Source organism: Rhinolophus sinicus, chromosome 17 (assembly GCF_057876585.1).
Source record: "Rhinolophus sinicus isolate RSI-liver-muscle chromosome 17, RSI-T2T, whole genome shotgun sequence".
In the NCBI taxonomy this organism is placed as follows: Eukaryota; Metazoa; Chordata; class Mammalia; order Chiroptera; family Rhinolophidae; genus Rhinolophus; species Rhinolophus sinicus.
Window position 1 is genome coordinate 59354721 of NC_142517.1, and position 27712 is coordinate 59382432.

General features: G+C 37.3%; 1 protein-coding gene across 5 annotated transcripts in view; it reads left to right on the plus strand.

The window, feature by feature from the left end:
• LMLN (leishmanolysin like peptidase) overlaps positions 1-27712 on the plus strand; it is a 72020-nt gene that overhangs the window by 35306 nt on the left and 9002 nt on the right. Inside the window, exons 10-17 of one of the 5 annotated variants that reach the window (XR_016019552.1) lie at positions 959-1066; positions 4043-4119; positions 9973-10083; positions 16179-16311; positions 17460-17619; positions 19702-19832; positions 26417-26627; positions 27446-27704. Coding sequence is in view for 2 of the 5 variants with exons in the window: in XM_019723665.3 (XP_019579224.1) it covers positions 959-1066; positions 4043-4119; positions 9973-10083; positions 16179-16311; positions 17460-17619; positions 19702-19832; positions 26417-26627 (931 nt within the window). In the remaining 3 variants the exon portion in view is untranslated. Of the gene's footprint in view, positions 1-958; positions 1067-4042; positions 4120-9972; positions 10084-16178; positions 16312-17459; positions 17620-19701; positions 19833-26165; positions 26288-26416; positions 26628-27445; positions 27705-27712 lie in introns of those variants that run through there. The other 4 variants (XR_016019554.1, XR_016019553.1, XM_019723665.3 and 1 more) reach the window with 4 other exon arrangements.

Genomic DNA, 27712 nt, shown 5'->3' on the forward strand with positions numbered 1-27712 from the left:
GGAGAGAGATCAAATTTAGTCTAGTTTTTGAAGAGACAGCTAAGAGGAGAGTCATGTAGTACAGAAGGGCTGCTCCCCCATGGCTGCTGGGATTTCTGAACTGTGATAGCAGGGCCAGGGGATCTAGGAATGTCTCCCCCGATCTCCGAACAGCGAGTCTCAATCCCCGAAGTTACGGGACTATGCGCACCTTACTGTGTACTTCCAAGGGAGAGAGAGAACCAGAGCATTAGCTGTGAGGGCGTACCCTGCACCACTAAGGGCCAGGGACGGGGACCCACCCTGTGAAATTTCCCGCACCTCACGGACTTCCCCAGGCGTATCACTCACTGATAGATCTGCAGGTGAGGTAATGGAGGTCTCCCCCAAGAAGAGCAGGGTCCACAGTGACAGATAAGGGTGATAGAGAAGAGGGTAGAGTCCCATACTGATTTTGGCACTGGACATCCCCCTTGGTGAGCAGGTCGGGCTTTTGAGTCCACTAGGGAGTAGCCATAGCCAGGCGATGGCAATTCTTGACTTTCCCGCAGGAATCTGTGAGAGACTTGTAGAGGAGAGGAGAGAAAGAGGGGAATGAAACCTATTAGTGTATATGCATTTGCCCTGGATGAGCTGCTGCTGCCAACTGTGCCACACATTGGCAAATAGGTCTCGGAGGGGATAGAACCACAGGGGAGGGAGCCCAGTGGGGATACGAGAGAGCCTCCCAGTACGGGGGCACCAAAATGTCAGTGGTCCCTCGCAGGTTGTGAAAGAATATAGGAGGCACGAAAAAGGAGACTGAGCAAGTTTATTAGCAAAGAGGCATACAGGCAAAAAAGAGATTTGCCGGGGTAGAGTCTGCTAAACTGCCCCAAATAATTCTTTAATGTCTACTTTATTATATCTAGTGTGATAAAGAGTTTGCCATTATCTTACTGTACTTTTGTAGGGTTTATATTTTTTTTCTGATTCTTAGGATGAAGCACGAAAACATTTTAACTGTCCAGTTCTGGAAGGCATGGAACTTGAAAATCAAGGTGGTATGGGCACTGAGCTTAACCATTGGGAAAAGCGGTTATTAGAGGTCAGTTTACTTTAAAATTTTACTACACTTTTTTTTTTCTTTAATAGAAGTAATTCTTACTCATGGTAAAAGTTATCCAAACAGTATAATAGCTTATACAGTAAAAAAAAATTTAAGTCACTTTTAGCTTTCCAGATTCACTTTCCTGATATGATCACTATTTAAGTTTTTTGTATGTCCTTGCAGAAATGTTCTGTACATAGGTAGAGACACACAGTGTAGCACACATTTTTCAAAAATGGGTTCATACATTTATGCAACCTTCTCCACTTAATGATCTATCTTAAACATTTTTCCAAGGTAGTACAAGTGCCTCTGCTGTAATATAATGTATGCTTTTGTAAAAAAACCCTCTTTCTTCAAAATTGAACTCTAAACAGAACAAGGCTTGTAGGAAAAAACAAATATCAGAGTACTAGCAAAAGCAGTAAGTCACAAGTACTAGCTTGGTTTAAAGAAACATCATGTTTCCAATAAATAAGCTCCTTTATTTACTCTAGTATTTCTTTACTTAACAACAAAAAGCAGTGACAGAAGTGTGACTATAAATCTGAGTGATGGAGGAAAAGAGTAAAATGTATAAAAATTAGAGAGAACCATGCAATAAGCACTTGTAAGACAGCTTCTGGCCATACAAAGCCAAGTGGAAGAACTTGGAGTGAACAGACATCGTTCACAGTAGTACGTACAGCTTTACTCTGTTGCTGTGTTTAGTTGTCATAATGTACTTTGTATTTAGTTGCTATTGCTGCATTGCCAAAACATTAAAATCTAGGGAACAATCATTGTGAACCAACATGATTCCTCATTATGCTGATGTTTCCTTATTACCAGCCTCACATGAGCTCATTCACATTACAAAAACACATGCTTTTAGCAAAATAGACTATATTGGATCTACTCATTTTTTAACAGCTACATAGTATTAATATGAATGTAACAACAGTCCTGTGTAAATGAATGATTATGTTTTAAATTTTTTATTTTAAAAATATTGTGATGAGCAACTTACTTATATCTGCAGTGCTTTCTAGGAGTGTTGTTCTAGTGGGTGTTCTTAGGTTCAACTAAACCATCAAACAAACTAACAAAACCTAAACAGGGCCGGCATGGTGGCTCAGGTGGTTGGAACGCGGTGCTCCTAACACGGAGGTCACGGGTTTGCTTCCCACAAGGGCCAGCGAGCTGCGCCCTCTACAGCTAAGATTGTGAACAACAGCTCTCCCTGGAGCTGGGCTGCTGTGAGCAGCCGGAGGTAGCCAATGAGAGCAACTGTGAGCAGACGACTGGTGATCCACTGCCTTGGGGGGTGGGGGGGGGGGGATGGTCAAGGCTCATAATACCAGCCTGGGCCAGGGAGCTGTGTCCTACACAACTAGACTGAGAAACAATGGCTTGAACCAGAGTGGGGGTCGGGGGAGGCGGAAGAAAGGGGAAATAAAAGACCTAAACAAGCCACAGTGAATAAACATTCACTTAGAAGGACTAACTTAGGATACAGGAAAGAAAGCACAGCATGCCAACATGGCCGTCAGGCATTTTTCTTGTGCTCCACACAGCAGTCTAAGAGCTATTGTTTGTGCCTCTCTCCTTCCCCCTCCACAAGACCATAACAAATGGGTACAAGAACCAGCCTTGCTTAGAAGTATCATGTCCCAAACAAGAGCCAATATCTTTTTTAATGGTTCCATACACATAACTTCCAGATTCCTAAAAGAGGCATAGCCCTAAGAGTCACTGCACACAGAGAAGTCCCAAACTGTGGCTTACCAATGGATATTCATGTTCATTTACAGTAATCCCCAGTCCAGAGGCATATCAAGAGGTCTTTTCCCTATGTACTGTTGCCTGGTAACACAGTTGACATTTCATCTTTATTAGGTTTGCAGGGGAGCAGAATTAGAAAATTAACTCAAGGTCAGATTTATTTATGTAGAAAATGAAAGGATAAATCCCTGGAAGTGAAATTTCTGGATCAAAGGGTATATTTCTTTTCAGAGGTCTGTTTGGCTCTTCTGATAGTTGCGGCTTACATATATCATGACCCGCATTAGCAAAATATTGAAAAGAGTGAAATTAATGCTTGTGCTGACTGTTGTTATCTAGGTGATCACAAAGTAACAGGGAAGGAAACTTATGGAAGACACATTTATTTCTCCCATGGGAATTTCAGTTCCGTTATTTTCCTTAAGCAGTTTTCTCAAGTGATTCCCTTTAGAAAGCTGTAGATTGGACAGAAATGAAAATTTATTTACTTCTCAGTGGAACTATTTTGTTAGGAAGGTGATGTTAAAGTACTTGAGATGACCATCTACTGTTCAACATAAAGATTTGAAGAAGAATCGGAGCTGCCCAAAGATGGAATGTGCTTTCTTAAGAGGCAGTGAAGTCCCTACCACTAGGTGATCTACTGGTAGGAATTTTATGATATGAATTAAAACATTGAGTAGATAGTAGATTTGATGATATGTTAAGTCCCTGTGCAAATCCTTTGCTCCTGTGATTGAGTCTGTGATACTTGTTTTGCATAGTAATGTGTATTTCTGTGATCGCAAAGTTGAGGGCTATGAAAGCATTCCCGAGTAACTCAGGTAAGTATACACCCCCCCTCCCCATTTTCTGGGCATGTGTCTCAACCACCCACTTTTCTTTGCCTAGATAGCGTAATATTTTTACTGTATTTCTGTTTCCATATATTTATCTTCATTTTCGTCATTGCATTCTACATTCTGGTTGCCGGCCATTCAAGGAAAATTGTATGCATTGTAGACATTTGAGGCAGAAAGTAGATTTTGCTCTAAGCTTCAATCTTGTGGTTTTAAGGAAGGCTTATGTATTTCACTATTTTAAGTGATTATTTATTTCATCAGCCTCTCACACTTGAGACATTTTAAATATACATCAGAGTAACCACGGAAATGATTGGGAGTTGCAAGGAGTCTAGTGTTCTAATTAAAATCTGTTGGTGATTTCCAGAATGAAGCAATGACTGGTTCTCACACTCAGAACCGAGTCCTCTCTCGAATCACTCTGGCATTGATGGAGGACACTGGGTAAGACAACTGTGAGATTACTTTATGAATTGTTTATTAAAATGAAATGAATATTGAGACTAATATTAAAGTTAAGATGAAATGAATATTTGTTTAAGAAAATACTGACATTTTCCACTGAAGTAAAATATACTTACTCTTCGAATTTTATGCAGTTAGCTATTCATTACCTATAGCAACGACATTCATTCATTCAATAAATATTTGATGCCCTGAGGTATAGTTAATGAATGGAACAAAATCCCTGGTGTTATGAGATTTATTTTCCAGTAAGTAGAGGCCATGCTAATATGAAGGAAAGACTAAACATTTTTTTTTTAATTATAAATGAAATTGGTGATGTAGAGATTCCTGGTTTTTAAAACAGTAGAACTAATATTGTTTTTAAATGACTCCAATGGGAGTCTTTTTCTTTGTTGGCTCCTGAGTTCTTTTGACAAGACTGGTTAGTTTTTTTTTTGTTTGTTTGTTTGTTTGTTTTTGTGGGGTTTTTTTTAAGATTTTATTGGGGAAGGGGAACAGGACTTTATTGGGGAACAGTGTGCACTTTCAGGATTTTTCTCCAAGTCAAGTTGTTGTCCTTTCAATCTTAGTTGTGGAGGGTGCTGTTCAGCTTCAAGTTGTTGTTCTTTCAGTCTTAGTTGTGGAGGGCGCAGCTCAGCTCCAGGTCCAGTTGCCATTGCTAGTTGCAGGGGGCACAGCCCACCATCCCTTGCGGGAGTCGAACCGGCAACCTTGTGGTTGAGAGGACATGCTCCAACCAACTGAGCCATCCGGGAGCTCAGCGGCAGCTCAGCTCAAGGTGCCATGTTCAATTTTAGTTGCAGGGGGCACTGCCCAGCATTTCTTGCGGGACTCGAGGGATTGAACTGGCAACTTTGTGGTTGAGAGCCTGCGCTCCAACCAACAACTGAGCCATCTGGGAGGCAGCTCAGCTCAAGGTGCCGTGTTCAATCTTAGTTGCAGGGGGCAGAGCCCACCATCCCTTGCGGGACTCGAGGGATTAAACTGGCAACCTTGTGGTTGAGAGTCCACTGGCCCATGTGGGAATCGAACCGGCAGCCTTCGGAGTTAGGAGCACGAAGCTCTAACCGCCTGAGCCACCGGGCCGGCCCAAGACTGGTTAGTTTTTGAGCGCTCCGTTGCTTTCTGGTCTGGCAGGATGTACAAGGCACATCAGCACATCCTCTTGGATCTGGGCGTCAGCCAGTCTTTCAAGGAGCACTGGTTCCTTGTAATGGAGAATAGTTTTTAGAAACCACAGCCTGGGCACTGTGTTCACTGCTATGAGGTTGTCATTGTTTCTCATACTTTACAGTGGACCAAGTTAGGAAATTCATATATTTGAAAAGGATAAAAGGAGAAAACCCACTGGATTCCTTGTAGTGCCGTTATAACTCTTTGCCGTTTATCCCTGAATAAGCAATGGCCAGTAGACCAGTCCTACTGCTCTGCTTAACAATCTGTTTATAGCCTGTTTATAAACAATGCTAGTGTCTTTCACATACCCATAGGACATAGAAGCACAGTGGAGTGTGTCAGTCACTAATAAAACCATGACACTGGTGAAATTTAAAGAATGTTTTCCTTTTTCTGAGGCAATACAACAGAAACATGGGCAATATGTTTCTAAATTTCTGGCAACAATTTATAATTGCAGACATGGAAATTAATTTTCATAAATCCATATGATTTCAATGTAGCTTAACTGTAAAAGACATAATTATCCATCCAGAAAGCTGGGGATCATCCTTGACAACTTCCGCTCCCCACCTCTCATCCAATCCATCATAAATCTTGCTTGATTTTTAGCTCTTCAGTATCCTCAGAGTCTACTCTTTTGGTCACCACTGCCTTTATCAAGGCCACCATTATATTTTGCCTGGGTTACTATAGTAGATTTTTTTTTATCTGTCTCTCTGCATCTTAAGTGCTCCTTTTTACAGCCCAAAGACCTTCATACATTCATTCTATACAAGTGTCCTTTAGAAGTTTTTTAGGCATAGTATCTCACACAGCAAGAAATACATCATGACCAAATCACACACACACATATATAGTGATTAAGAGCAAATACACTGACAGTGGTGCCAAGGCCATTCAACGGAGAAAGAATAGTTTTTTCAACAAATGGTAGTGGGATGAATGGATATCCACATGCGAAGGAATGAACCCCTAACACACATGACATAAAATTTACTCAAAATGGATCCAAGACCCAAATATAAGACCTAAAACTATAAAACTCTTAGAAGAATACACAGGTGTCAATCTTCATGATATTGGATGAGGAAGTGATTTCTTAGATCTGACACCAAAAGCATAAGCAACCAAAGAAAAAAACAGATAAATTGAACTTCATCAAATTAAAAGCTTTTGTGCTTCAAAGGATACGATCAAGAAAGTGAAAAGATAACTCACAGAATGGGAGAAAATATTTGCAAATCATCTATCTGATAAGGGTCTAGTATCCAGACAATATAAAAAAGAACTCTTATAACTCAACAATAAAAAGACAACTCAATTTAGAAATGAGTAAAAGATTTGAACAGCTATTTCTCCAAAGAAGATATACAAATGGGCAATCAGCACATGAAATGATTCTCAGAATCATTAGTCATTGTGGAAATGCAAATTGAAATGACAATGAGTTGCCACTTCACACCCACTGGGATGGCTATAATCAAAACGACCATACCAAATGTTGATGAGGATGTGGGAAAATTGGAACCCTCATACACTGCTGGTGGAAATGTAAAATGGTGCAGCCACTTTGGAAAACAGTTTGGCAGTTCCTAAAAATGTTAAACATAGATTTACCATATGATGCAGCAGTTCTACTCCCAGGTATACTATATCCAAGAGAATTGAAAACATGTACACGAATGTTCACAGCAACATTACTCGTAATAGCTAAAAAGTAGTAACAATCCAAATGGCCATCAGATGATCAAGTGGACAAACAAAATGAGGTCTAGCCATATAATGAAATGTTATTCAGCCATATAAGGAACGAAAAGGCAAACTACAACGTAGGATAAAATAATTGCAAAAGACACATCTGATAAAGGACTATTATTCAAAAATACAGATAATTCTTGAAAACTCAACAATTAAAAAAACAACCCAACTGAAAATGAGCCAAAGATCGGAACAAAAACTCTTCACCAGAAAAGATGTACAAATGGTGATTGAACATATGAAAAGATGCTCTACATTATATGTCATCAGAGAAATGCAAATTAAAACATCAAGATACCACTACATACCTGTTAGAATGACCAAAATCCGTAATACTGATCACACCAGATGCTGCCAAGGATTTGGAGAGACAGGAACTCTCATTCATTGCTGGTGGGAATGCAAAATGGCACAGCCACTTTGGAAGATAGTTTGGTAGTTTCTTACAAAAAAAACTAAACATACTCTTGCCATAATAACCCAGCACGTCATTCTCTTTGGTATTTAATCAAATAAATTAAAAGCTTATGTCCACAAAAACCTGCACACAGATATTTATTTATAGCAGCAAATTCATAATGGCCAAAACTTGGAAGCAACCAAGTTGTCCATCAGTAGATGAATGGGTAAATAAACTGTGGTCCATCCAGACAACAGAATGTTATTCAGAAATAAAAAGAAATGCACTATCAAGCTATAAAAAGACATGGGAAAACTTTAAATGCATATTATTAAGTGGAAAAAGCCAATCTGAAAAGACTACATACTGTATGTTTCTAACTATGACAGTCTGCAAAAGCAAAACTATGGAGAGTGTAAAAAGATCAGTGGTTTCCAGAGGTTAGATGGGAGGAGGGATGAATAAGCAGAGCACAGAGGATTTTAAGGTTAGTGAAATTCTTCTATATGATACTGTAATTGTTGATATATGGCATTATATATTTGTCCAAACCCATAGATTGTATGACACCAAGAGTGAACCCTAATGTAAGCTATGGACTTTGAGTGATAATGATGTATCAGTGTAGGTTCATCAATTGTAACAAATGTAGCACTCTGTTGTATATAGATCGTGTGGAGGGGGTGTGTATGTGGAGGGGGCAGGGGATATATGAGAACTCTGTACTTTCCACTCAATTTTGCTATGAACCTAAAATTGCTCTAAAAATTAAAATTGATTTTTAAAACGATTGAAGTACTAATACGTGCTATAACATGTGTGAACCTTAAAAACATTATGCTAGGTGAAAGAAGTCAGACACGAAGACCACATTTCATTTTTATGAAATGTCCAGAAATAGGCAAATCGATAGAGACAGAAATATTAGGGGTTGCCAGGGACTGGGGAGTGACTACTAATGGGTACATTGTTTTTTGGTGGGGATGATGAAAATGTTCTGAAATTAGATAGTGGTATGGTCGTTCAGCCTTGTGAAATACTAAAAACATTTAGTTGTACACATTATAAATTCATTATCATGAATTTTATCATATGTGAATTATATCTCAATTTTTTAAAAAAGGCGCACAGACACTGAAGCCAGAAGCCGAGATTCAAATCCCAGCTCTGTCACTTACTAGTTGTGTCTTTGCCTCAGTTCTTACACCTGTAAAATAGGGATAAAGGTGATACCTACCTCACTGAGTTTTATGTTGCTTCAATTAGTTCATATGTATAAAGCCCTTGGTACAGTACTTGGCACATTGTAAGTGCCGACTTACATTGTTTCAGGAAACAATGTTTACCCTTGCTACCTACAGTGCAATGCTTTTTTGGTATTCTATTGATTTTTAAAGAGAGAGAGAAAGAAATGTTGATTAAAATCCACTAAATGGATTTCACAACCCACTAATGTCACCAAGAAACCGTTTCTAAATGCCCCCCCTCCCTCAGCTAACTTAGGCTCATCCTTCTGGGTTTAGCTTCAAGTTGCCTCCTCACAAAAAACCTTTGCTAATTCCCTAGTCTACTTTAGGTGTCCCTCAGAGTGACAGAGTCTGTTCTTTGAAAGGAAAGGAGGTTTGGGAGATCCTCTATCACATAATTCTGCTTTTGTTTGATTTTGTGAGAAGGTGGCTGGAGTGGAGGGTATGATTCTTACCATTCCCCCAGCCCTTGAGCCTATGTTTTTATTTACTGTTTTGTTAATGCTGAAAGGGAAAGTTTTAATACAAACAGGTAAACTGTTTTGTGTAATTTTATAACTTTTGTAAACTATTAACTTTTGTAAATCTTGTCATTAATAAAGAAGAAAAACTGATATAAGTAAGCTTGTTGTCTTTGATTAAATTTGCCAGGATGTTAAATTAGTGTGTTTTTTCCTGAAGGGAGAACATTTAAAATATTGGACATAGTATTCATTTGTCTTATTATAATGGCGTAATGTTTAGTTACAAGCAGGGCCTATATTGATAAAGTGTCACAGATTCAAGGCCAGCAAAGCAAGAAACTAGGGCCAACTGAGTCAGATTAGATAAAAGCTAGCCAACTAGCAATTCTACTGTTTCTTCCTCAGTTTACCCCCTTCTCTTTTTCTCTCATTCTTGTTCAGTTTCTTTGGCCCTTATTCCCCTTGTGTTACACCTTAATCACTTTCTACTCTGACTACTGTCATCTTTGGAAATTACAATGGAAATGTGGTCTGTTCTTGTTTTTTTCAAATATGAAAGTACCCTCACCGTAAGACTGAAGTTGTCCAGACCCGGCCCTGGGGCTCCTGTGCGGCAGCCTGTGCAGCAGAAGCTTTCTCAGTGATGCTTCTCTGTGATGCTGGTCCCCAAAGTCCTTTCTAAGGTCCTAGTTTGCTCATTGTTGAGATTTGTCACTGGTGTGCTGGAATTGTTTGTGAAATGACAGTAATAAAAAGTGCTTTGTTTGAATTATTTCCGCAGCTGGTATAAAGCTAATTACAGCATGGCTGAGAAGTTAGACTGGGGCCGAGGAATGGGCTGTGACTTTGTCAGGAAGAGCTGTAAATTCTGGATTGATCAGCAGAGAAAAAAGTAAGAATACATTGCCTCATACCATCTTTGATAACACAACTAATTCTGATTTTGTTCTTTAGAGCCTAAAATGTCACTATTTTCAAAATGTGGTCTAAACAGTTCAATTTCAAAATGTGTGGAGAACCATCTGTAGTGCTTGGTGATAATATAATAAGTAGCTGCAGTATTGTTTTAACTCATATACTAAAAGAATGTACAGTATGGCAGCCAGAACCATAAAGCATTTCTGTTTAGACTGTCATTCATAAATACATATATTGCAAAATTTTTGCATACGCTATCATTGTTTTCTTCAGAAAATGCACTCATAAACATAGATGCAACTGTTGATTCAGTATCAAAAAATATGAAGGTATGTTTGAATAGTGGTTCTCAAATCTGGATGCATAACATAATCACCTAGCAAGCTTTTTTAAAAATAGACAATCTCCAATTTTGGGAGATAGACACACACAAACACACATGTTTATGTTATATGTGTTACAAATATATATTTTTAACTTTTTGAGATAATTGTAGATTCACATGCAATTGTAAAAAACTGCATAGAGATCACATATGAGGTGTGACAATTAAGTTTGTGAACTTGTTGCAAGGATGTTGCTGACCTTTTTTGATATCAGAGGGATTATTCATTATGAATTTGTACCAAGTGGAAAAACAGTTAACCAAGTTTACTATTTGGAAGTGCTGAAAAGGCTGCGTGAAAAAGACGACCTGAACTTTTCACCAACAATTCATGGCTTTTGCATCACGATAATGCACCAGCTCACACGTCACTGTCTGTGAGGGAGTTTTTAGCCAGGAAACAAATAACTGTATTGGAACACCCTCCCTACTCATCTGGTCTGGCCCTCAATGACTTCTTTCTTTACCTGAAGATAAATATTGAAAGGAAGACGTTTTGATGACATTCAGGACATCAAGGGTAATATGACAACAGTTCTGATGGCCATTCCAGAAAGAGTTCCAAAATTGCTTTGAAGGGTGGGCCAGGCGCTGGCATCAGGGTATAGCGTCACAAGGGGAGTACTTCGAAAATGACCATAATGATATTCAGCAGTGAGGTATGTAGCACTTTTATCTAGGATGAGTTTGTGAGCTTAATTGTCAAACGACGTACATACTTGATCCAGTTTCCTGGACTGGTAGCATCTTACAGAACTGTAGTACAATATCACAACCAGGGTGTGATTCAGTCAGATACAGAACATTTCCACCATCACAAGGATCCCTCCTGTTTCCCTGCTGTGGCCACACTCACTTCCCTCCCAACTCAGCCCCTGCTTAGCTCCTGGAAACCACTAATCTGTTCTCCATTTCTCTAATTTTGTCCTTTTAAGAATGTTATATAAATTGTTTCATACTGTATGTAATTAATCATTATAGACTATATTCATTATAATGTATAAAAAAATAACAAATAAAAACAATCCTTTGGTTCTTTTTTTTCTGTTTCTTTTACAGTTTTGCTAGAGGTTCATCAATTTTACCGGTCTTTTTAAAGAACCAGCGTTTTGTTTCATTGATGTCTTCTATTGTTTTTCTGTTTTCAAATACATTGATTTCCGCTCTTATCTTTTTTATAGCCCTTCTTCTGCTTGTTTTTAGTTTATTCTTTCTCTAGATTCTTAATTATTGATTTGAGATGTTATGTCTTTCTGATGTATTTAGTGCTATAAGTTTCCGTCTCAGCATTTCTTTAGCTATATTCCACAAATTTCCACATGTATTTTTATTTCCATTCATATCTTAGTCTTCTCAGGTTGCCATAACAGAATACAGACCGGGTGGCTTAATCAACAGAAATTATTTTCTCATGGTTCTGGAGACTGGAAAGTCTAAGACCAAGGTGCCTGCCAGTTTGGTTTCTGGTGAGAGTTCTCTTTCTGCCTTGTAGATACCTGCCTTCTCACTTTGTTCTCACATGGCAGAGAGAGTGTGCTCTAGTCTCTCTTCCTCTTCTTATAAAGACAGTAATCCTATCAGATTAGGAGTCCATTCTTGTGGCCTCATTTAACCATAATTACTTCCTAAAGGCCCTTTCTCCTAAATAGTTGTATTGGGGGTTAGCACTTCAATACATGAATTTTGGGGGACATGATTTAGTCTGTAGCAGTTAGTGCAATTTTTTTTTTTTTTAATTTCCATTGAAACTTCTTTTACCCGTGGATTATTTAGAAGTGTGGTATTTAGTTTCCACGTGTTTGGAGATTTTCCTGTTATCTGTTGTTGATTTCCAGTTTATGGTTGGAGAATACACTCTGTATATTTTAATTCTTTGAAATTTGTTGAGGTTTGTTTTATAGCCTAAGATATACTGTGTTTCCCCAAAAATAAGACCTAGCCAGACCATTAGCTCTAATGTGTCTTTTGGAGCAAAAATTAATATAAGACTCAGGACTATATTATATTATATTACGTTATAAGACCAGGTCTAATATAATATGATATTATATTATATTAAAATAAGACTGGATCTTATATTAATTTTTGCTCCGAAAGACGCATTAGAGCTGGTGGTCTGGCTAGGTCTTATTTTTGGGGAAACACGGTAGTCTATCTTAGTATATGTTCCATGGGCACTTGAAAATAATGTATATTCTGCTGTTGGGTGGAGTGTTCTATAAATGTTGATTACATCCTGTTCATTGATGTTGTTCAGTCCTTCTGCATCCTTGCTGATTTTATCAATTGTTGAGAGATCTCACCACCATGTCATTCTTCACGTCCCAAGGTCCCTAGCTGGTCTGGCTTCTTCTCTCTACCTTTCAGTGTCTGCTTATGTTTGTTTTACTGATAATATGTAAGCCTTTTAGTTGTACTTGGAGGGAGGAAAAGGAAAAAATACAGCTCCATCTTCTCGGAAGTGGAAGTGGGACTTACTTATGTTTTTATTTTCATATTATATTTTTATAAGATTTCCCCAGGTTATTGTGATGCATGCAGACTGTGGACCTACATTTGGGGATAATACAATGTTGAATTATTCCACTTATTTAACATTTTATGATTAATAGGACTTTCAAATAGCATATAATCTCATCATTCCTAAAAGAAACCCTCCAAAGTCGAACTAGTGCCTTCGAATTTTATTGATAAGTAAAAAGTTTGAGGGAAGTGGCTCAAAATAATTTCTGTTGATTAAGTCACCCAGTCTGTATTCTGTTATGGCAAAGTGCAGGGTCATATAGCTGACAAGGGACAGAGCTGGGACGCCAACTTCTCTCTCCAAGTTCAGTACCTTGCCCATTAAATCACAGGTACTTCTTGTGCTGTAGAATATATTATTGTTACCTTTTCTCACCTGAGCTAGGTCTCAGAGCAGTTTATATTACTCCTAGTTTCTAATAATGAGTCTGATGTCTGAGTTACAACACTGCTATGAAAAGAGCTGCTGATAAATAAACAGGAGCAGAAAACACCTGCAGCTACTTTGGGGCCAGCCAGTTAAGACCCGCAGTACATCGTGATCTGCTGGTGTGGTGGTTCCCAAATTTTGCTGCACATTAGAATCATCTAGAGAGATTAAAAAAAATCTCCATGCCCATGTTGCTCCCCATACCAAATAAATCAGAACGTCTGGAGATGGGAACCAGGCATTGGTATTTTTAAAAAGAGATCCCCAGGGGATTTCAATGTACAACAAAGTTTGGAAACCACTGTTCCAGTCTGTTAAAGGAAGTAGATAGCTAACACTGCAGCTGCAAGAGTATAGAGAGATTTTTTTTTTCTTTTAACAACTGCAATTCTGTTCCTCTTTGGGTTCCAATTATAGGATAGCTTAAAACCAAAAACAGAAGGGAATTTCCTCTTCTCCATTCTTCAAAAATAAAACTGTTGGCCTCCTGAATTCTCTCCTATCCTTTGAATCATAAGCTAGATATTGTCAAACTTTCTCTATAAAAGGACAGATAGTAAATATTTTAGGTTCTGAGGGTTGTACAGTCTCTGTCACAACTACTCAACTCTGCTTTTGTACATCAAGAACAGCCATAGACAAAATGAATGGGTGTGGCCATGTGCCAGTAACACTTTATTTACAAAAATGTGTTGTGGGAGAAATAAAGAAAAAGAAACAGCAGGTCGTGAGCAGGATTTGACCCAAGAGTTGAAGTTTGCTAACTCCTGTCTTAAGCATTCAAATGTCCTACTTGTGAAGCATCAATGTCCAAAAGTATTTACAGGACAGCCCAGTCTGACTATATCCCTAAGTTATTGTAGAGATTTCAGCATAATCCTTCCTGAGCACAGGCTGGTGCTGACCTTCAGCGGCAACACCCCTCCTTGTCTATGGTGGGTGACTGATTTGAGAAGAGAATAGCTGAGCATACGCAGAGCCATACTCATCTGAAGTACTCGAATCTATGCACACACAAAATAGGGTTCTTTCTATGTGAAATTCTATGTTAAAAATGGTAAATTTCCCAACTCCTCTGCCTAGCTTATTTGACATTAATATCAGCTCTAGAGCTGCATTGTCCAGTATGGTACCACTAGCCACTATTGGCTGTATACATTTTTATTTGAATTAATTAAAGTTAAATAAAATTTAAACTTCAGGTCTTCAGTTGCACTAGTCACATTTCTAGTGGTTAATAGTCACTGTCTGATTAGTGGTTACTGTGGACAGCACAGATACTTTAAGGAAAGTTCTGTTGGGCCGTCCGGTAGAATTTGTAAGCCATGAATCCTAAACAACTCGTCTTAACTAGAATTTTTAAAATCGGTGTATTTTAACCTCCTGATTCCTTTTTATTCATTTCACCAAAACTCATTTTTTATTAATTTAAAGTGAATATTGTGTACTGTTTTATTTTAGAGAAAAAGGAAATGAATTTCATGGTATCGAAAGAGCACCTTAGTAAGAACTACAAATCATATTCATTAGAAACTTTGTCACAGAAAATTATAAAATTGCCTTCTATGAAGATTTTATAAAAATGGTATTTACAGTGAAATTACATTTCTTGAGTAACTCACATGCGCTAGGCACTGAGTGCTTTACAGTTGGAGCTTAGGAAAGTTAAGTGAACACCAGATAAGCTGGTATTTGAAACCAAGCCTGTTTTCAGTACTCGTGCTTTCTTACACTGTACTGCATCCAGTTTACCAAAGACAGGCAGGTATTTTACACATTTTGTCTCGAGAAGCTCTGATTCCCTAGGGATGTTTTATCACTATCCCATGTAAAGTTAAATGAGACAAGTATCAATCTTCCTTAAAATAAGAAATCCAACTCACACTTTTTGTCCTTTACAAGCATGTGGGAGAGGAGGAAAAGTACCAGTGATACTGTTACAATTTGGCAGACCAGTCTTAACACCATAGGATTTGTCTTGTTTAGGAACACTGGAATTTCATTTATAGCATTACTGTTATGGCAACATTCATATAATATATGTTACAGTTTTCAAGAAGATGACTGATTGGGGTTGTAGGTTTGTTTGAAGATCTTTTGACAGGACAGTGCAACAAATTCTCATGTCTTTGGAGAATTACAAGACTCCTTTTTCCAAACTGTACATCTAAAATTAGATTTAACAGAGAACAGAACAAGTTGTAACAATTAGGAATATTCACACACTCTTTGTTTTACACAGGAAAACAAGATTATCCTATTAATGTTTTCAGTTTAACAAATTGTCAGACAGGATTCTTTGCTCTAGATTATGGCCTAGAAAACATTTCTCTCTGTAGCTGCAGGACAGAGGGGACGTCATCTTCATCTGTTTCTGTGATTCCATTTAATTATGAAGATTTGTATTTTTAGGCCAGATATGGATTTTCATTATTTATCATAAAAAATGCAAATCAATTCTTCAGAACTCCATTTTACAGGCAAAAGTGGAGAAAGATAAATAGGGTTTTATTTAATAACATTGAAATAATGTTATAATTCTTCTGGCGTTAGTCTTTCACATCTACAGTAAGCATTCCTTTTATCCTTTGAAAAATAAGTTTATAACCTGATTTAGCAATTATTTTTAAGCTATTTAAACATTGAAGTTATAATGGAAAAGATAAGCTCTGGAATAGATTTGTAATGTTTTCTTAGCAGTTTTACTCCATGGTGTTTATCTTGTGTGCAGGAGGCAGATGCTGAGCCCTTACTGCGACACGCTCAGAAGTAACCCGTTGCAGTTAACGTGCAGACAGGACCAGAGAGCAGTTGCAGTGTGTAACTTGCAGAAGTTCCCGAAACCCTTGCCTCGAGAGTACCAGGTAACATTTATTTGTTTGGGGCACAACGTTAAGAATCAACTTTTTAAAAAGAAGTTTCCATTTTGAGTTAAAAGAGTGCATTTTCTTAAGTTTTTCAATTTGTAAGGCCCTATTTCTTTTCTACAAGTCAGAACAAAGCTGAGGCATTCCTCCATTTCTTTATAACCTAGGTTCTTTTGATAGCAAGTAATTAATACCTAGCAGTGCTTTGTAGAAATGGTTATAGGCATTTAGAATATTTATTTCAGTCTAAATCTTTTTTAACTGCTTGTCTTTTCTTTCTGTTTTTCAATTGTCTTTAATTTCCTCTAATGTACACAGAACACAAGGTTCTTTTAAAGGAAATAACTGAGGTACTCCAGTTCAATTACTTAGAAGGCTTGGAAGTTCTGCTGTAGAAAAGATTTGACTGTGGGATTTAAAAAGTGAAGGAGATGATCCTACCTGTTCAGTGTTTGTTGCTGTGGCTAGTATCTCTAAAAAGCCTCAGCTCTGTCTGCACTTTCAAAGCACCCTTTAGTCAGAAATGATAGCTCAGCAGCTAACTTAAAATGTTGCCACTAAATTTTGAGCTTTATATTAATGACCTTGCTGAGTGCTTCACACACTGTAAGATGGCAACTACATTTTAGGCATAGTACGATAATTCAATGCATTGGTGTAAAACGTGAAATCTTAAGATTTATCTGATGCCTTGTTCCTTTGGTGTTCAAAGTATTGTATATACGTATATGATCTCTTTCATTTTCTCAGTTTATTTTTTCAAGTTTGTCAAAACAATGTATAAATTGAGTCTCCTAAAAACACTTGAAGTACAGCATATGTACAATCATAATTCTATCCATTAGTTTTGTGTTTTGTCAACTCTTTAAAGTCTTCCTTTTCATCCTTTAAAATCGTTAGTCAATTTTTTCATCTAATAAAACACAGACTAATTTACTTACCCTGCTTATTTCTAAAACTGCAACTTTGAGATACCTGAGGTAGTATATTACTATCTTTGTGTTGTACTATATAAGAAGAAGAAAAGCACATTAATATCTTCTTTGTGTTATATAGCATTAGAGGGTTGCTATAAATTCCCTGTGGGCTTTATTTTGATTATACAGAATGTTTCTTTCTCTCCTTCCTAATAATTATTTTTGTAGTACTTTGATGAACTCAATGGAATACCTGCAGAAGATTTGCCTTATTATGGTGGTTCAGTAGAAATTGCTGACTACTGTCCTTTCAGTCAGGAGTTCAGTTGGCATTTAAGTGGTGAATATCAACGCAGCTCAGATTGTAGAATACTGGAAAATCAACCAGGTTAGTATTTTAGTGAAATGAAATGTTATATGCATATTACAATTATATATCAACAATGTAAAATAGTGGTTAGGGGCACAAACCCTGGAGTCAGACTGTCTTGAGTTTGTATTGTGGTTCCACTGCTATCCATCTGTTGTAAGTAACTTAACTTCTCTGTGCCTCAGTTTCCTCCTCTGTACTAAGTGGGTAATAATACCTGTCTCATGGACTTGTTGTGAGAAGTAAATGAATTAATGTAATCAGAGCTTAGAACCATGACACATAGAAAGGTTTGTTAGCAATTAGATACGCTTGCACATGTGTATCCACACACTACTTTGTAGTAATACCTTACTTACATCTGCATGACACTTTTCATTTGCAAAGCACTTTCATTTTTATCATTTCATTTTATTCTTCTAAAAACCTGATGAGAGATGTAGAGAAGATACTACTGAATTTCACAGAAGAATGAAGAGACACTAAGTAATACAGTTAATTGGTGTTAGTCCAAGATCCTCCAATGGAGAGTTGTTTTGAATTAATCACATTAGCGATCCTATTTTTTCCTTTCCTGAGGAGTATGCATTTTCTGTAATTTAGAACATCATTTTCCAGATTCCAGAATAATACTGTTGTCCCATGGCTAGTAAGATGTATTGCCATGTTATTTATTCCCTCTGTACAGATATAAATGAACAGGTCATCAAAGGAATAAACAGTATGGCAATTGGGTATTCACCGATAATAGTTGTAGCTCATACTAACCACCTTTGTAAATAAATGTTCTCACATCTGAGATGTTAATACACAGCAAAAAGCAGTTTTTCTCTCTGTGGTCATCAAAACTCTTAACCTGGTCTTCCCCCATGCCCTATTCCATGCTTTATTACAGTGTAAGTCATTTAAAATTTAAATTTCCATAATGTTTTTTTCTCTTATTCTTAAACCTGGCAGATTTAACTGGATTTGTGTAGTTATTTTTTCCATCACTTAGCTACTTAATAAATGTGTGATACAACTACTCAGCAGTTCCATGTTAAAGCAAAAGAAATGCACAGGTCTGTCAATTATGGGTTTGTCAAAAATACAATATCACATTTTATTGTTTTAGAGCTGGGGTTGGCAAACATTTATTGTAAAGAGCAAGATAGTAAATATTTTAGGATTTGTGGGTCATACAGTCAGTGTTGCAACTACTCAGCACTGCTCTTACAGTGTGAAAGCAGTCATAGACACTATGTAAATGAATGAGTGTGGCTGCGTTCAGGTGAAACTTGATAAAAACAGGTAACCCTCCGGATTTGGCCTGAGGGTTGTAGTTTGCTTACCCTCTTTTTAAAAAATAAAAATAAAAACGTAACACTGATCACAATGTTTTTTGTGGACTTTGAAATACTCATAAGTAAAAGAAGTACAGAGTTCTATTTTATATTTTCTTTCTTAGCTTATACAATTAAGGTTTTTCAAAACTGACAAAATAAAATACTTATCTTTATAATATTTGAAAATGGGCTAATTGAACTCTGCTTTCAAAAGAAAAAAATTACATGTATTAAGTGTAAAGAGAGCAAATTATTGCTAAAGAGCTTCATCCCTTTGTCCATTAGCTATTTAGAGATCATTGAGTCCATCCCATACCTCTGGAGGTTTGTGCTTAGTCTGTAACTAGATCAGTATGAACTTCCAGGAGATGACATAAGTTGAAAATACAAGAATGTTTTGCAAAAGTTGCAGCACCCCCAAAAAGCTTTCATTATATAAATCATTGGCCTCATCCTATCTTGGGTTACTTGGGAGGTGACTCCTATTTAGGCCACCAGTCAAGGTAATTCTTAGTGCCATTTCCTTTATATATCTAACTTAAATGTTTTAGACCCAGTTTTAGCTCTTGTTTCGATATAATAATTTTCTCCCATTAATTTCTTTATTGAGAATCCAGGTTGAGTTTAGAGACCTCTTTCTCTTGATTTTTTTAATTGGAAATTTCCATTAAACATGTTAGATTTTTAAAGCAACTTTTAATAATAAAAATGGAATGCTTCAATTTCTTGTTCTTTGAAAGTCAATTTTTAAGAAAACATTTCTGGTTTGCTTCAGACCTTTTTAAAAACTATGGTGCTGAAAAGTACGGACCTCATTCAGTTTGTCTAATTCAGAAATCAGCATTTGTCATGGAAAAGTGTGAAAGGAAGCTGAGTTACCCAGACTGGGGGAGCGGATGTTATCAGGTAAACGAAATGATTGTTAATAATTATACCAAATATTAACATAATTTTATCTCATTATTTGGTTTTTATATATTAAAATACATTTTACCTTTCTATAGTTAATTTACTGATTAATACTTTAACTTTTCTTATTTATTTACATAAATATTAGTTTGGATGTTTATGAAACTACTGTCTTTTTTTTTTTTTTTTTTTAGAGAAATTGCCTTTCTCCATTTGTTTAAAAATATATAGTTGCTACATATCAGCAAGTTTTATAATAATTTTACTTCTGGGCATATAGCCTAAGGAGATAATGGAAAATACGTAATTTTGCTCTTGAACAGATATTACTTTGTAATGAAAAAAATTTACCTTTTTGTTTTATAAGATCTGAGGAAAACATGGATTTAAGAATTAATAAATCAGCCACTGATTTATAATAGATTTTTTCCCTTTGAAATTAGAAACCCAAAGGGGGCAAATTACTATTTTCTTAATTATCTTATTTGCATGTTTGATATTAAATGACTGCATCACCTCATTAAGAACTTATTAAGATACAGGTATTCTATAATGTAGGAGTATCCAACTTAATGACTATTCATACCGTACCGATGGATGTCAGGGAGGAGAGTGTGATCCTGAAAACTGAAAAATACGAATTTGTTGTGCCATTTCAGCTGCAAGAGCTAAATGGACTTCTGTAGCTGGGAATTTAGCTATTATTTTTTTAAATTAATTAATTTTATTAGTTTCAGGTGTACAAAACATAGTGATTAGACATTTATATACCTCACAAAGTATTAACCCCAATAAGGCTAATTTGACACTGTACATAGTTACTACATTATTGACTGTATTCCCCATGCTGTACTTTATATCACCGTGACTATTTTTTTTTTAATTATAGTTGACATTCAATATTATTTTATATTAGTTTCAGGTGTACAGTGTAGTGGTTAGACATTTATATAACTTATAAAGTGATCCCCTGGTAAGTGTAGTACTCACCTGGCACTATACATAGTTATTACCATATCATTGACTATGTTCTGTAGGCTGTACTTTACATCCCCATGACTATTTTGTAACTGCCAATTTGTACTTCTTAATCCTTCACCTTTTCCACCCAGTCCCTCAACCCTCCTCCCATCTAGTCATTGGTTTTCTGTATTTATGGGTCTGTTTCTGTTTTATTTTTTCATTTATTTTGTTCTTTAGATTCCACATATAAGTGAGATCATATGGTATTTGTTTTTCTCAGTCTGACTTATTTCACTTAGCATAATGTATTGTTTTTAAAGTTACTTATAAAATAAACTTTTTTTGGCAACAGCTTTATTGAGATATAGTTCACACATCATACAATTCATATAAAATTATCTTTGAAACCTTATGAAAGGCAATTAAAAATAGACACTTTTTAGCTATAATCTGACAGCTGTAATCCATCAACCATTTTCTGATAAATTCAATTAAAGATTTATGTGTTGATTAAATACATAGTTTTGACCTATCGATTAAAGATTTATGTGTTAATTAAATGCATAGTTTTGACCTAGTATAACCACATAACATAATTTTCTTTCACTGCCTTCACTTAGTACTTCCCCCCCTTCTTCTGCTTCCCTCCCCCACTCCGGTTCAAGCCATTGTTTCTCAGTCTGGTTGTGTAGGACACAGCTCCCTGGCCCATGATGGTATTATGAGCCTTGCGCTCCCCTGGCTGAGGCAGTCGGTCGTGGGTCGCTCACAGCAGCTCACAGCAGTTCTCGTCGGCTACCAGCCGCTTACGCTGGCTATGGGCCACTCATGGCAGCACACAGCAGCCAGCAGCAGCCCAGCTCCAGGGAGAGACATTGTTCACAGTTTTAGCTGTAGAGGGCGCAGCTCGCTGGCCCATGCGGGAATGGAACCAGCGACCTCAGCAGCGTTAGGAGCACAGCGCTCCAACCACCTGAGCCACGCCCACTTAGTACTTTTTATGCAGAGCAAAACACACTTTCCAAGTTTTTCCAATAGTAATATTTTTTATGGCTGTAGAACATTACATCATTTTAAAGTATCATAGTTTGGGAAGTCACTTTCTTGTTATATATTGTGTTAATTTTCACTTTTCACTATGTAAAAATGCTATTAGAAGTGTACTTATATATTTTACCATTTTTAAAATTTATCTTTTGAAATAAATTCCCATAAGTGAGAATATTAGGTTAAGGGAATAAAGCTAGAGCAGTGACAACTATAATAGGAAGACGGGGATGATGCAAATTTGTAATACCATACACGAAGATTGACTGTACTCTTTGGCTTCCCTGTGCCTAGTGTTATCAATTTTGCTAATTTAATACTAACCACCATTTATGTGGGAAAGTGTTTATGATTTCCAAACAATTAACATATGGATTCGCTGTTTTGTTTTTGTTATTTGTTTTACTTATTTTGACAGAGAAGTTGCAAGAATGGTACAAAAATAGTTTTTTCCTGAGACATTTAAGTGTAATTGCTGACATGCTTCCCCTTCACTCCCATGTACTTTAATGTGTATTTGTTTATTAAACAAGGATATCTTCTTACAAACCACAATACTACACTCCCCAAAAATCAGGAAATTGACATTGATATATCGAATTCTCACCTCATTCAAGTTTTGCCAATTGTCTCAATAATGTCCTTGTAGCAGTAGGATCTGGACTAGTGTTGCAGGTTGCGTAGTTGTCATGTCTGTTCTCCTTCACTCTGGAACAGTTCCTCAGTCTTCTCTTGACTTTCGTTACCTTGATACTTTTAAAGATTAGAAGCCAGTTCTTTTCTAGGATGTGTCTCAATTTGGGTTTGTCTGTTTTATTCAATTCAGGTAATTTATTTGAGGCAGTAATATCACAGAAGTGAGGCTCGTGTTCTGGTGATACACTCTTTTGATTTGTCCCTTTACTGCTGATGTTAGGATGTTGGTATCTACCAGACTTCTCCACTGACAAGTTACTCTTTTTCTGTTTTAATTAATTTTGTAATTAATAAATATTTTGGGGGCAGGTACTGTGTCAACTTAGTTCTCATTCATTTCGTCAATTTGTGTATTTATATCAGTATTGACTCATGGATTCCATTTTATTCAATGGGTATTACCATTACTGTCATTCTTATTGATATTCAAGTTGCCCCAGCTTTGGCCAGAGGGAACCCCCTTCTGTGACCTTTGGCCTGCCCCCATCTTTCTTTGACTATTTCCTTGCTTTCTAGCACAAGATATTTTAGGCCCATTTTTACTTTCTATGCCCCAGCCTGGAACCAGCCATTTCTCCAAGGAGCTCTAGTTTCTTTTAGTGGAATTTGGTATTTAGAGACTAAGAATTGGGCTAGATGTACTGTTCATTGCTATTGGGACATAGCTGCTCCCCAGGCCCTCTTGGTAGACAAAGCTAGGAAATATATGCATTGTGTAATTTATATACACATTCATAAAACCATGAGTTTGCACTAATATCTTTGATTCCAGTCCAACACCAAATGGTTCATTTTAGTTCTTTCCCTTTCCATATTTGTAACTCCTTTCTCCGACAGTGAGAAATCTGCTCTCATCATCCTCAGTATGCTTACGTATTTGATCTGTCGACATCCCTTCCACCTTCTCCTACCCCTGTGTAGTTACCCTCCTCACCCACTTGTACTCTGGTACAACCTGCCAGGTCACAACATCTCTCCCTCACTGATCCAAATCCTGTAAATATCTTTAGGATATAAATGCTCTTTCTTCCATGAAACTTTCTAATCTTAATTGCTCTTGTTTCTACTGTTTATTGACTCTTAATTATAAAACAGTCTGACACTGTTAATTTTCTGGGAAAAAATTTTATATCCCGTTCCTTTTCTTCTCAAATAAAGCTGATAAGAGGACAGACGCTGTTGTGTGTTTCTCTGATATCCTTTTCGGCACAAAGCATGGTACTCAGTCAGTTCTCACTTAAAAGGTGGTTATATTGCACTAAAGCTAGAGTGATGCTTACTCTGTTTCCCCGAAAATAAGACCTAGCCAGACCATCAGCTCCAATGCATCTTTTGAAGCAAAAATTAATATTAGACCAGGTATTATATTATAAAGAGCAGATCTTGTAGTAAAATAAGACTGGGTATTATATTAATTTTTGCTCCAAAAGATGCATTGGAGCTGATGGTCCGGCTAGGTCTTACTTTCGGGGAAACACGGTATCAGGTATGGGTCATTCTATGACAGGCTATGGAAGAGGTTACACTTTGTTGTTTGTTTTCTCGAAAGCTTATATGACTTAAATTCTAAAAGAGTATTATATTTAAACTTAATTGATGATAGAGTTAATTCAAAAATGACTCCATTGTTGAAATATACTTTTGGAACTTTTCTTTTGAAATTGCCTTTAGCAATGGTTTAATAGCCATCTAAGAAAATCAATTTTAGTACTTTATGTCACACCTATGTTAATCTAGAGTTAACCAGCTTATTCAACTACCTTTACCAGACTTAGTTCTGGGCAACTTTGGGACATTTTCAAAAATTATACCTACTTGTAAAGTAAAAATTTGCTACCATCAAACATTTTCAGAAGCATGTACTTGCTTTAAAGATAATTCCAGGAGAAGTTTTAGAAATATTTAAAGTGAAGTCACATAATTGAAATTAACATGAAGTCTTTTTAGAAAACAACTTGGGGAGAGCCACGTGCAAAAGAATGAAACTAGACTGCTGTCACTATTCACCAAAATTAACTCAAAATGGATGAAAGATTTCATTGTAAGACCTGAAACAATCAATTGCACAGAAGAAAACATAGGTACTAAATTTACAGACCTTGGTCTTAGAGAGGATTTTATGCATTTGACCTCAAAGGCAAGGGAAGTAAAAGCAAAAATAAATGAATAGGAGTATATCAAATTAAAAAGCTTTGCACAGCAAAAGAAACCATCAGCAAAACAAAAAGGCAACCAACCGAATGGGAGAAGAAATTTGCAAACAACAGTTCATTTTTTTGTCTTTTTTTAAGGAGGACGCAGCTCACAGTGGCCCATGCGGGGGTCAAACCAGCAACCTTGGCGTTATTAGCACCACGCTCTAACCAATTGAGCTAACTGGCCACCCTACAAACAACACTTCTGATATGGGATTAATATCCAAAATATATAAAGAACTCATACAACTCAATAACAAAAAAACAATCCAACTAAAAGCTGGGCAGGAGACTTGTCCCAAGAAGACATACAAACAGCAAACAGATATATGAAAAGATGCTCAACTTCACTAACTTCACAAGAGAAATGCAAATCAAAACCAGCCTGTTAGAATGGCTATTATCAACAAGTAATAACAAGTGTCGGAGAGGTTGTGGAGAAAATGGAACCCTCATATACTGCTGGTGGGAATGTAAATTGGTACAGCCACTATGGAAAACAGTATGGAAGTTCCTCAAACAATTAAGAATAGAATTACCATATGACCTAGCAATCCCTCTTCTGGATATCTACCCAAAAAATCTGAAAACATTTATCCATAAAGATACATGCACCCCATGTTCATGGCAGCGCTATTTAGCCAAGATACAGAAGCAACCTTAGTGCCCCTCAATAGATGATTGGGTAAAGAAGCTATGGTACATATATACAATGGAATACTACTCTGGCATAAGAAAAGATGAAATAGTGCCATGTGCGACAACATGGATAGATCTTGAGATTATCATGTTAAGTGAAATAAGTCAGAAAAAGTTGAGAACCATAAGATTTCACTCGTGGGATATAAAACTGAAAGCAACAAACAAACAAGACAAACAAAAACTCATAGACACAGACAACAGTGTAGTGGTTACCAGAGGGTAAGGGGGGAGAGAGGAGGTAGAAGAGGATAAAGGGGGTCAAATGTATGGTGATGGAAAGAAATTGACTGTGAGTGGTAAACACACAATGCAATATATAGATGATGTATTATAGAAATGTACACTTGAAACCTGCATAATTTTACTAACCAATGTCACCCCAATAAATTTAATTTAAAAAAAAAAAAAACTTTAAAGAAGAAACAGTCATTTCAAATTTTTCAAAAGTTAGCTTAAATGTGTTCACTTTTCAAAAGTGATTTCGTTAGGGGTGGCTGGTTAGCTCAATTGGTTCGAGTGCGGTGCTCTTAGCAGCAAGGTTGCCGCCAGTTCGATCCCCACATGGGCCACTGTGAGCTGTGCCCTCCGCTACTAAATTGAAACAACTACTTGACTTGGAGCTGATGGGTCCTGGAAAAACACACATAAATAAATAGAAGTTTAAAAAAAAAAAGTGATTTCATTAGTTACTCCTTTGTGTTGAGATATGAGTCCTTGTGTTTTTCAGGAAAAGTGTCCATCCGATTTTAAAAAGCTGTTAGATTCAAAGTTTTAAAACTACTACCACACAGTGAAATTCTTTCAGAACCTGAATATGAGTAACTTAACCCTCTTCCTATGAGATTAAAGGTATGTCCCCATTCCAAATTGTGTTTTATAGCCAACATTTTTAGTAAATTCTAACCTATTTTCCTGCAGATGGAAAAGGTCTGTATACTAGAATCTTACTGATCTGCTTTTTTTCCCTTCTATTTGAAGGTTTCTTGTTCTCCACAAGGTCTGAAGGTTTGGGTCCAGGATACTTCATATTTGTGTAGTCGGGCTGGGCAGGTCCTCCCCGTCAGTATTCAGATGAACGGCTGGATTCACGATGGAAACCTGCTCTGTCCATCATGTTGGGACTTCTGTGAGCTCTGTCCTCCAGAAACAGACCCTCCAGCTACTAACTTGACCCGAGCTCTGCCGCTAGGTGAGTAGTCTCTGGTTGGAGTAGAGAGGGACTTTTCTTGTAAGATGGTAAAAATCCCCTTCAAGGAAACTCTAAAACAGGTTGAGCGTCTGCTCTTCTAATTGCAGTTTTATGGGAAAATCTCCTTCCCACCACTGAATGTTTTTTTCTGACGGGAGCATTGTCTGTGAGGCTTGGCAATAGACTCCCTCGCACTCCCGGCCCCTCAATTTTGAGGGCACAGATTACATGTCAGTCAGTCAGCCACTGACCTGTTTCAGCACAGAGGAGCCTGTCCCCTCAGGGCTACATAGTCAGAGGGCGTTCCAGCCCTCCCAGATCTAGCCTAATGGTCTTGGGAGTATATTACTGTGAATTCTTGGTTGAGGACCTAAGATCCTGTACAAGGACACAGGTCCACAGGCACTACCTTAACAAGTCTTAAGTGGCACTGCCACTGTAGCAGAAGCTTTCTGTGGTAGTGTGGAACCAGCCTGTCCCTGTACTTCAGAAATATTGTCAGGTTGTAATGTGAACCCTAGATACATTTTGTTTCTTCCATCAGTTCAGTGCCAGAGAGAGCCCTTTTTGTGCCAGATAGGGTCAGTGGAACCAAAAACGAATTTCCAGTGTCAAATAGGGAGTCCTCAGTTCTATATCCTCTCCACGTTAAATACCTTTTTTAAAATAAATATCACAAAGTTCCTTAATCTGATCGCTGCTCCAACATGCAATTGTCAAAACCACATTGCTAGGACAGTCCCCTGTGTTCCTTTATGTCTCCGTCCTGGTTTCTTATTCCTCCTGACCCTCAGCCACCTTTCCCTCCCTCCTGACAGTCACTATTATGGTGACGTACACCTCACCCAACCAGTTTCTCCGCGATGTTTCCAGTCAGTCCAGCCCACATCCCTGTTCATGGAGCAGCACTGACAGCTTTGATGTTCCATTTCCATCCCCGTCAGAAGGAAGCAGGGGGAGGGCTTAAGGGACAGTGTTTGCGAAGTCTGCAGTCTTGTTCACTGATGTCCTAGCCTTCACATCCACTCACCCCTCATTCTCCCAGAGCAACTTCCAGTCCTGCCAGCTCCGTGCATGGTAAGTGC